Below are 12,443 nucleotides of genomic sequence, written 5' to 3' on the forward strand. Positions count from 1 at the left end.
GTTTTATGCTCTGATCTTAAATGTTACGTTCTATACTTAATCGCCCAGGTCACTCATTTTATGTACATGTACGTTACGACAGATCGCATACTGCCTGCGTTTGCTGTATAAAAAATAACTCAAGAAAGTTTGTTAAACGTATTTGACATCCGGGCCTTTTCTTGCTAAAATGTTAGGACTTGAAAAAGAAAACTTTTGCTTCTCGAGTACAAATTTAGTCGCATGTTTATGTTGATTCTTCACCCAGACGTTCTGCAATGTTCCTTTTGAGAAAATCGATTGGACTTCCAAAAGTTGATTTTTATTGATCATTATTTTTCTTCCAGAGCTGCCCGTTTTATGCAAAGACGAGTATAGAAATTTGATTAGAGGTTTGATCGCGACTCAACGAAGGAATAAAACTTGAGTGTCGAAAAAAGTGTCTTTGTCAATTGTAATTTGGATTCTATAACTTAATACTGAAAAACTGTAAGAGGTTCGTTTGCATAATTTAGATCTTATCCCTCCCATGTCTTCAGTGTGAAAATGGACTGCTATGGTTATAAAAAAAAAAAAACGCTTAATTTTACTAACTTTACTTTATCTCTATTTTTAATAATATAAAGTGGATTTTCCCGTGATAGTTTTGTCCCAATAAAAAAGTAACCGAACAGTTCCTAAACAACGTTTCGTATAGCATGTTTCACGAAACTATATGTATACTTCGTCCCCATTTATAAATTATTACATTTAATCCTCATAAACTACTTCTCGTAAATACGTATTCCCACAATGAAAGTAGCAACAAATTCCACTCTCTATCCAGTCATTACTGATATGCAGCTATTTCACACTTGGTCTATCCTGATCATAAGAGAAAATCTTTTGAAACGCCCAAACAACATTCACATTATTTCACTCCAACTTCTATTTTCTGTTCTACATAAAACACAGACATCTGAGACAAAATAATAATCACCCCGTTATTAAGAATATGGGAATATTAGATTTCATATTTCGATCGCTACTTCGTACTAATTATTATACTTTGTAAGCGAATTCAGAAATATAATAATGCTTAAAAACGAACAGATGATCAATTCAAAACAAAATAAGTAAACTTCCTGCTTTCCGCCAGAATTACGTTCCTCTATAAAAAAACCTTTTTAAATAGTCATATCATAACTAAACTATTCCTTCTACAATCTCAACACAAGCAACCTTAACAGAAGTTAGTGCTCCCAGTGATGCTGGGCTACACAGAGAAGAGAGGGAAAAAATAATGAAATACCAAGGTTTTATAATCGACATGATAAGAAAGTAAAATTTTAGGAACATCTCCATAATTGCAATAATTATAGGAACAACCAGATTCATGAAAAAGAATTTAAAAAAAAATTGGTAAATGTACCTGGTGAACCAAGTGCAATATAGATGCAAACAATTTCACTTAAATTCTTCTAGGAGATCTTTCATTAGTAGTACTGTGTGAGGTTGATGCTTATCATAATGAAAGATTCTGTTAAGTAAAGAAGAACTAACATGGATGATAATTTTGAAAAAAAGTTTTAATACTCTAAAAGACAAAGTTATAAATTTATAATGATGATATGTTTACATAATAACAATATGCTTAAATAAATTATTATGGTTTAAAATGTTCATTCTAAAAACCAGCGAAAACTTGTGAAACAACCTGATATATAACTACATAACTAGATTTGCAAAGTGAAATAGTTTCTTACAAGGTGCCTTAAATAAGTTTCCAGACTTTTTTGTACAAGCATTTAAAATTGTCATAGACTCTTGAAAATTCGGTATGTTATTGCTATACATCTTATGAGATGACTGACCAATCTTTATGATTTCAGCTTCAAATGAACAGTTACAGCTGGAATTGAAATACACTCTACTAAAACCTGATTTCACAGCTGATGAATTTCAAAACTGCAATTTGGACGTGAGAACACTTCAGAAAATCTAATATGTATTAAGATTCTGATTTAAACTTGGAAAAAAATGCCAGAGAAATGTATGGAATGCTTCAGACTGCTTTTGGACCATCTTGCATGAATCGATAATCAGTTTTTGAGTAGCATACGGCATTCAAGGAAGGCTAGTAGTTAGTAAGGGATGATGAAAGGTATGGGAGGAGTAAGGAAGTCACAACACCAGAATTGATTGGCCAAATAAAGAATTTCATGGATAAGGACCGTTGTGTGTCTATAGAGACAATAAGTGCACAGTTTGATGACAATGTGGGCACTGTACACACAATTATTCGCGATGAACTGAAGATGTGGAAGATTTGTGCAAAGTTTGTCCCAAAGATGCTCATCCTTGTCACAGACTATTTGACTAAGATGGGCATCAAGACAGTTCCTCACCCTCCTTATAATCCAAACCTTGCTCCCTGTGACTTTTGGTTATTCACTAAGCTAAGGAAAACTGCTGTCGTTATAAAACAATTGAGGATACTAAAGAGTCTTGGACGAGGATCATTGACACGCTCACACAAGAGAACTTCCATGGGCTTTCCAGAAGTTGTTGGAACAGCACAGCAAGTGCATTGCATCCGAAGGAGATTACTTCGAAGGGGAATAGAGGGGACCATGTGTTTACTATCAATAAAAGTGCCCACACGAAAAACGTCTGGAAACTTATTGAAAGCACCTCATACTTTAGTTTAATATTGTTTTCATTTGTTTTCATGGATTCTAATTTAATTTTCAGGGTACTTATTATGGAAGTTCCCATGGTGCATTGTGCCAGTACGAGCCGCCATTATTGCCTCTGTTTCTTTACAACTCTCAAATAAGATCGACGGCTGCACTAAATAAGCCGCAGTTTTTCGGATCTCTGGTCTGTGGTATGTGTGTAAGAGTAAGTTTTTTTTTAATTTTTTTATCTCACTTTATTCCGAAGTCAGTCGTTGGATACTATCTGGCTGTTTACTGCTTATAGCCACCTAATTGTAATTAATAAAACTTAATTTTCATAACTTTTTGTGCCAATTTCTGGTAGCCAAGGATAACTTTGTGACTGGCAGTATTTTCAATTCATATTTGTTTTTTATTACATTTTCACCTCGAACAAGGCACATTGCCACTTTAATGTAGGGGGATACTATCAGGGACATGAGCTACAAGAGTACTATGTGGGGAGCTAGGCAGCAAAATGTCGGTTCACTTGAACTTCTGCATGTCAGTACAGTTTGGAGAGCAGGGACCCGGAGGGGAATTCCAAAGTCTAGCGGTTCTAGGGAAATAAACTACTGGAGTAGATGGTTCTCTTACATCTAGTGTGAAGGAGTGGGATTTAGCTGCTTGTTGGGTTTGTTGAGGGTATTTACGTCGAGGGGGTACAAGTGCTTGCAGTTTGTCGGAGCATTCACCGTTAAAGTACTTGTAGATAAGGCAGAGGGATGCTACATTTCGTCGATGGGACAGAGGTTGAAGCTTAGATGACAGTTCAGGACCTACCGATGGGAAACAACAGCGCTAACCAAACCTCCTCTGGATGGATGCGAAGAGTTATGGAACTTTGGAGAGACTTATTGCCATCTAAATCCCTGTGAAGATCAATAGTACTTGCAGAAATTAGCAGAGAACTGGAAGGAATGTGGAAGCTGAAGAAAATCAACATAATACCAATAATTGTAGGAGCACTAGGAACACTCCCAAAACACTTGACCCCCCCCCAAAAAAAAAACTAAGAGAATCCAAATCGACGGGAAAACTGAGATTATACAATTCAGATAATGCTGAAAACAGCTTAAATCTTAAGAAAATCCTCGAGTGCAGAAACTAGTCAATATGAGCGACAAATTCTAACCGGGCATATATAAACGCAATGGCAGTGAAATTTAAAAAAAATGCAATAAAGAGACCTGGTACACCAAAATTGAAAATTGCCAAACACCCCACTCACCCCCCCCCCCAAACTGGCATCAATATGAGTGGCACCGTACCAAATAGTTGAAGATTCCAAGCGGATAGAAAGACCCAGAAGAGAAAGCACAAATCAGATATTCACTGGATAAGTGCAAAGAGGACTGAGACCTTGCAAAGGCTAATTGCCACTCAAATTCTAGTGCACACCAATGGTCGCTACTAACGAGAAATCAATGGTAAACGGTTGTTGCGATAACGCAAATGAATTTCAAATGCTACCGAAAGAGGAGGAGAGTACTGGAAATATGATAAAATTTGTTGTCACTCAGACTCTAAGAAACACCACAAGTTGTTCTCAAAGAGAATTTTTTATGATAGTCTGCATGAAAATTCCGAGTGAATAATAATAATAATAATAATAATAATAATAATAATAATAATAATAACAACAACATAAATAGGAAAGATGGCGGTAGTGGACTGGTTAGTATAGAAGACTGTGTGAATGACAAAAAAAAAACATAGAAAAATACTTAATGCAAAACACTGAAAGAATAATCATAGAAGCGAGAGACACTGAAAAAATCAATAAAACAGAAAACAGAGACAAAGGATAAGACAAGAAAAGAAAAGTGGGAAGAGAAGCAACTACACGGAAGATTCATAAGGATGACAAAAGATGAAAATAATGAAAAGCGGCTTGGTTCCCACCAGTTTTGGCAAATAGCAAACAGAATCCTGAACAGAAGCGTGTGCTCCATCCCAACTATTATCAATGGACCTGAGGTAATCTCGTCAGCATCTGACAAAGCCAAACTCTTTGTCAAGAACTTTGCAGCTAATTCTACCCTTTGCGACCAAGACCGCCAACCCCCAATATTTCCTCCTGTATCAGAAAACACGCTATGTGATATACGTATATCTGTATGTGATGTTGCGAAGCTAATCAAAAACCTTGATTCGAGTAAAGCAACTGGCCCTGACGGTATTCCAATTATAGTACTCAAAAAACTTCAACCTGAATTAGCGCCCATACTTACAAAACTGTTTAAACGTTGTCTTAAGGAGAATAGTTTCCCATCTCCCTGGAAAATCTCATCAGTATGCCCTGTATTTAAGAATTCAGGTGATCGCTCATCCTCCTCTCAGTACAGGCCAATAAGTCTCCTGTGCGTCATGAGTAAGTTGCTAGAATCTGTGTTAAATACAGAAGTAATCAAACATCTCAACAAAAATGACCTTCTTAGTGACACTCAATATGGTTTCCGTTCTGCTAGATCTACAGCAGATGTCCTTACAGTTATATTGCATAGGATTAGCAAATCTCTCGACGGTGGCAATCTTTCTAGGGCAATTGCTCTTGACATATCTAAAGCCTTTGATAGGGTATGGCATAAAGGTTTACTTCATAAGATCGCTAGCTATGGTATAGCTGGAAAAGTCTTCTCAATTATTAAATCATTTCTCTCTGATAGGTTCATAAGAGTAGTAGTTGAGGGGCAAAAATCAGAAGCTCACAGTATTAATGCCGGTGTCCCTCAGGGATCCATCCTGGGCCCAACTCTTTTCCTGATCTACATTAATGATCTTCCAAATCATATCCTTACATCATTTGTAGACATTTATGCTGACGACACTACCATTTATGGTAGCACATCTAAGACAGTAAACGACCAAGTTCTCTCCAATTCTCTCTCCTCTGATCTTGAGCACGTAGTACAATGGGGAAAGGAGTGGCTGGTTACTTTTAATGCATCTAAAACCAAGCTTCTCTCTTTACATCATCAACATTCTAATTCACATTTGTCATCAATTGAAATGAATGGCTCTCGTCTTCAGGAGGCCTCAAGTTTTGACAAGCTTCTGGGCTTGACCATTACTCCTGATCTTAAATGGAACACGTATATCAAATCTGTTGCCAGGGCCGCTGGAAAAATGGTGGGATCTTTCTATCGATCCAGTAGATATCTCACTGCTGATGCTATTCTCTACCTATATAAGAGCCAGGTACGTCCAAGGATGGAATACTGTTGCCACATCTGGGCAGGAGCTGCTAGAAAGGACTTGTCCTGCCTTGATAGAGTTCAAAATAGACTTCGTAGCCTCGTAGGAGATGTCCTTTTCTCCTCCTTGCAACCTCTATCTCACAGAAGAGATGTTGCGAGTTTGTCTCTGATGTATCGTTATTTTCATGGAAAGTGTTCAACTGAGCTTCAATCTATGGTCCCCCCTCGCCAAACTTTCACAAGAAACACTCGTCTAGCTGTAAACACTATCAATAATTTCCCCCACTCTTTATCTGTGCCTAAACCTAAACGTAGATTCCATGAACAAAGCTTCTTTCTTAGAACTGCACGCCTGTGGAATTGTCTTCCGTTTTCCTGCTTTCCGGCTGACTACAATATGGTTGTGTTCAAGTCTAAAGTAAATAAGTTCTTGATGAGCCGTTCCATATAAGTTATCAAATTTACCAAATTTTCATTACTAATGATTACTATATTGACCAATTTCTACTGTACACTCTTTAACCCTTATCCTTGAGTGGCCTCTGGGCCTTGATAATGTGGTGACGTCTTTGTAAAAAAAAAAAAAAAAAAAAAAAAAAACACTTGGACATGGATGCGAAAAGGACACGCAAGCCGAGAAGCTGAATCCCTAATTACTGCAGCACAAGACAATTCCATAAGAACCAACCACATCAAAGCAAAGATCAACAAAACATAAGAAAACAGCAAATGCAAACTTCGTGGACAAAGAGACGAGACGATAAACCATATAATAAGTGAATGCAGCAAACTGACCCAAAATGAATACAAGAACAGACACGACCAAGTGGGAAGCGTAGTACACTGGGAGTTATGCAAACAGCTGCATCTCGAACGCTTACACAAATGGTACAAACTTAAGCCGGCAACAGTACTTGAAAACAAGAATCACAAAGTCCTATGGGACATGGACATACAGACGGCTAAACTCATCCAAGCAAGAAGACCGGATGTCGTAATAAGAAATAAGAGAAGTCCTGTAAAATCGTAGACTTTGCTGTTACAGCTGACCACAGGGTGAATACCAGAAACAAGGAGCAAATACACAGAGCTAGCCAGAGAGCTGAAAGGGATATGGAAGATGAAGAAAATCAAAATCGTACCTGTAATAGTAGAAGCACTAGGAACAATCCCGAAAAACTTTGAAAAAGAATGGGAGAAATTGGAATCAAAGGAATGAATGAAAAAATACAATGAACAACAATAATGAAAACAGCTGAAATATTAAGAAAACCCATGAATATGGAAACACACAGGAGCAACAAGTGCGGGCCAGACAAACTGCTGCAAAGGCAAAACATGGAACACTACATGGAACCAAAAACACTGAAGCCGCATATCTATAAGTTCTCTAACCTTACCCTACCTCCATTGCCACGTCACTGCCCCCCCTCCCAAAGAGTGAGACCAAATAACCAAGCAGAGTCAAGCAAAACCAAGGAACTGTCCAGACCTCCGCCAGATAAGTACGAAGAGAACTGGGACCTTGCGGAGGCTTATTGCCACTCAAATTTCAGTGAAGACCAATAGCCACTACCAACGAGAAATAAATGTTAAGCAGCTGTTGCGATAATGTAAATTTATTTGCAAATGTTATCGAAAGAGGTGGAGAGTACTGGAAAGCTGGGAAGACTTGTTGCCACTCAGCTTTCAGGGAACATCACAGGCTGTTTTCAAAGGCAAATCTTTGATGACCTGTGTGAAAGTTCCTCGTGAGCCAATAACAAATGTGAAACGGCTGAACTCATTGGGAATCAGATACAACATCAACGTACTCCAGAAGTCAGTTCTGCTTCGTTCAGCAAACATGCTACGTCAGATGCTTTCCATCTAATTGACTCTTGACTATCCTCGCTAGCTTTTGTGTAAGAGCCCGCTTTCGAGCAAAAAAAAAAAGTGTAAAGCATCGCATCACTGTAAAGTTAATGGAACAACAACAACAACAACAACAACAACAACAACAACAAAAGCAATAATAATAATAATAATAATAATAATAATAATAATAATAATAATAATAATAAAGCGACAATATTATGGACCTTCTCTCAATCCAAGTGCATGTCCTCATCTGCAAAAATGTCAAAATGTTTGTGCCGTATTATTTTGATCGCCTTCCTCGTGGTTAGATGTGCTAGTGGAAGAAGGTGGTCGAATGAGGCGGGGGTGGAGAGCGAATGATGGGCCGGCCAGTCTGGAGATCAACATGGAAAAAGCCCTTCTGCTCTACCTGACTTATTCCATTGATCTGCCCCCTCTTACTTCTGTCCCCGCGCACACCAAATAATATCCTAGACGCCATTGCACCCCACGTTTTTAGCTACCGTGACCTTTTCGGTTCTGGCATTTCTTGACCTTTTGCAATAGTTAGGAATTTCAACATTTCCAGGGTTCAAAAGTTTCTCTCTACAGGCTATACGAAAACACATTCACACATACATACGTGTAACACCGTACTAATGTAGTTTTCTTTCTTTTTCTCTGTCTGTCTGTCTGTCTGTCTGTCTGTCTCTCTCTCTCTCTCTCTATATATATATATATATATATATATATATATATATATGTATGTATATATCTATGTATATATATATATATATATATATATATATATATATATATATATATATATATATATATGTCTCTCAATGTCTCCCTTACTTTATCACACGCTCTATTTCATGTTTTCTTTCTTTCTTTCTTTCTTTCTTTCTTCTTCTTCTTCTTCTTCTTCCTCTATATACATAACAATTTTAAAACATATTCATTATGGGAGTTCAAAAAATCCAACAAAGACAAAAGTAATTTCACCTTTACTTCATATATATTTAAGGCGGTGTTTTTCATGGTGTATTCAGGATATTACTTAAGTTAAAACATTTTTGCTTATATATATATATATATATATATATATATATATATATATATATATATATATATATATATACATATATATATATATATATATATATACATATATATATATATATATGGTAAGTTTTGAAAATATATATGGCAATCACTTATGACAATATAATAATCAAAAGAGAATTGCCTCTATAATAATGAATACGAAATATGCATAAATTAAGATATTATATGTAAGTTTTTTTTACGATCGGGCAACGCCGGGCAGCCTGCTATTAGAGCCCCCGTCCTTGTAAATATATTTTCCCCGACGCGTAATAAACAATTAAGCAAAGCCCACTATTAATTTATTTGTAAACAAGCAAGGTTTAAGCACTGTTGCGACGAGCGGATGCCGACTGTCATTGCGACGGTTGTAGGTTCGATCCACGGCTGTATTTCTAGCCGCACTGATGAATTTTAATACAACGAAACAGTACTGTATGTGGATGAATATATATATATATATATATATATATATATATATATATATATATATAGCCAGTAGAGTTTAGTTTCCTAGAAGTATATCCAATGAAACAACATGTGTCTACCAAAGAGTGCTCAATGAGTGAACAGAGTAGGTATATTATATTTTCGACGGTAATTCTTGGCCTGAAGACGTAATCCCCCAATGCGGGTGATTACAGAAACATTTATGCACATATGTAGCCATTAATGTTTGTATAAATAAATTTAATATATATATATATATATATATATATATATATATATAATGAAATCAGTTGTGTCTTGTTGGTTGCCGGTTAAAAAGTTGAAAATTAAAAAAAATAAATAAATAAAGCTATACAACATTCTTCTTTAACGAACGGTAAAAATAATTTATATGAACTTTTTTAAACATTTTTGCAAGGAATGAATGCAGACAAAAAACAAGTTTCCTGGGTTTTTTTCCCAACAGTTTTCATTTCTATTTCGCTACATTTTGTGATCTGTCTGTTTGAGGAACGGTCTCTACTAAACTCTTCTGTCAATTCTTTTGGAGGTTTATGTGTTTTTGATTTTATTTCTAATTGATGGACCTCAAGTCATATTTTTTAAAACTTGTGAAATCACCACTAAATATTGGATACAATATAATAATCAATAGAGAATTGGCTCTTCAATAATAAACACGGAATCTTCATAAATTATATCATGGTTAAGTATATTTTACGACTGGGCAATGTCGGTCGGCCTGCTAATATATATATATATATATATATATATATATATATGTAGAAATATATTTTCTTATAATATATATTAATCCTTATTTAAGAAGCTCAATGTAATTACAGAGCAATATAAAGAATAAATGACAAAAAACTATATTCCAAAATTCATGATGTTTAGCATCTTATAATCAATTCCTTTAATTCAGTTGACTTATACAATTTTGAGAGTATCTGTTTCGTAGCGCAAATTCACTCACTTAATTATCATATCAATCAGTGAATTTCTTCTGATGCCCTTAACTCATCAGAAGAAATAGCAACAATCAATCCGCCAAAAGCAATTGAAGTGTGATTTGACATGATTAAAATCCAAAAATTGAAAGAGAGACTGTAAATACCTGAGACTGTAAATATCTGAGAGACTGTAAATTCAATTGACTTGTATAAGTCAACTGTGTTAAATGAAATAAATTATAAGATGGTCAACATCATGAATTTTGGAATATAACTTTTTATCATTTATTCTATATATATATATATATATATAGCTTGAAAGTTTCATCTCACTGAAGGCAACCCGTTGTAAGATTTTATTTTCATTATTATCTTTCGGCTCTGACAAAGTACCAGGTTGCTGAAACGTAATTTTTACTACCATATTCTTGTGGTAAATGCAGTTTCAGTCCGTATTATTGTTGAGCATACTTAGTCAAGTGATGTCTAGAAAAGTCTATATAGCCATAAAATAGGGTTGATCACCATCGAACCATCACAGATTGGTGTCGTAAATAGTAATAAAAACTGGGTAAGAGTTATTGTTGATGCGAGCGAAGTTCATTTAACGTAAAGTGTTAAAGCTGATTACGTTCAAGTCTTGCATTAAATGCACCGTGTAAATATCAAGAAAATAGTATACACCTGTTCATTTGTTTCTCCGCGAGAGCAAAATTAGACACTTGGTCGTTTTAGATGTGGAGAATATCCAGCTCCCAGTTTGTTTACAATTCAATTGACGGAAGAATTCTTTGATTATATTGGATATATATATATATATATATATATATATATATATATATATATATATATATATATATGTTTAAAGAAAAAATAGAAAGAACCGAATGAAATTATTAAAAAATCAACGTTTCGTCCTTGTTTCAGAGGACATCTTCAGGATAATTGAAATAAAAATGTGATAAAAGAAAAAGTCATAGATCGTGCGAAAAAAGACAGTATTTTAAAAATCTAACCCATGTCGGGAAAGGACGAATATGTGTGCGTATGGGAAGGTTGTTTGATGTCTATATATACACTTTTAAAATGCATTAAAATAAATATGTACATTTTTTTTTCTGCGAAACTATTCATTTTCCTGAAACATTCAAAGAAAAACGGCTAGCCAGGATCCACCCTGATACCTTGCTCTTTGATTGAGCCGTTTTTCTTTGAATGTTTCAGGAAAATGAATAGTTTCGCAGAAGAAAAAAAAATGTACATATTTATTTTAATGCATTTTAAAAGTGTATATATAGACATCAAACAACCTTCCCATACGCACACATATTCGTCCTTTCCCGACATGGGTTGGATTTTAAAAAAACTGTCTTTTTTCGCACGATCTATGACTTTTTCTTTTATCACATTTTTATTTCAATTATCCTGAAGATGTCCTCTGAAACAAGGACGAAACGTTGATTTTTTAATAATTTCATTCGGTTTTTTCTATTTTTTCTTTAAACATAACGTCAACCACCGCTGGTATATTTTTTCATTCCTTATACATATATATATATATATATATATATATATATATATATATATATATATATATATATATATATGGTTCCTAAAATTTTAATCTGTGCGATTAAACATTTTTAATACGTGTAAAAAAACACTGATCCCTCTTGTTAATATAATTGCGTTAAATTGGTGCGCAACATTGTTAATTTCAACATACAAAGTTGGTACCCAATATTGTTAATTTCTACAAATAAAGTTAGTGCTTAATATTTTTAATTTCAACATACAAAGTTGGTGCTCAATATTGTTAATTTCTATAAATTTTCTTTTCATATAATATTGCGTACTAATTTTATATGTAGAAATTAATATTTTGCACTTATTTGTGCAAAATATTTATTTCTACATATAAAATTGGTACGCAATATAATTCTTTATTGTAAAAGATCTGTAACAAGAAATTGTTATTTAGTAATAACTAAAAAAAAAAAAATCCCCATCTTATTCTATATACCTACGGTTAGGAAGCATTTCCATGGTCGGAACTTCTTTTTCAAATCTTCATGTCCATACAAATATAACCGGGACTACAGCTTTGCAATCTAAAACATAGTTGGCTTCAGATCTACAAATATAGGAAATAAAACTATAGTGATTGCATCAATCAATCTTGGCTGACTATCATTCCATAATCTTTATCA

The 12,443-nt window shown here is 34.7% G+C and overlaps 1 protein-coding gene across 3 annotated transcripts in view; it reads left to right on the top strand.

The window, feature by feature from the left end:
- Positions 1–12,443, top strand: part of LOC145297582 (uncharacterized) — a 59,320-nt gene that overhangs the window by 2,287 nt on the left and 44,590 nt on the right. The window contains exon 2 of one of the 3 annotated variants that reach the window (XM_080143623.1): positions 2,713–2,848. The exons of 1 other annotated variant lie outside the window; for it this stretch is intronic. In XM_080143623.1, coding sequence (XP_079999749.1) covers positions 2,713–2,848 — 136 coding nt within the window. Of the gene's footprint in view, positions 1–2,712; positions 2,863–12,443 lie in introns of all 3 variants that reach the window. One more of the 3 variants, XM_080143622.1, reaches the window with a different exon arrangement.

This window comes from Euprymna scolopes, chromosome 18, assembly GCF_053919585.1.
Source record: "Euprymna scolopes isolate OS-2025 chromosome 18, ASM5391958v1, whole genome shotgun sequence".
Taxonomy (NCBI): Eukaryota; Metazoa; Mollusca; class Cephalopoda; order Sepiida; family Sepiolidae; genus Euprymna; species Euprymna scolopes.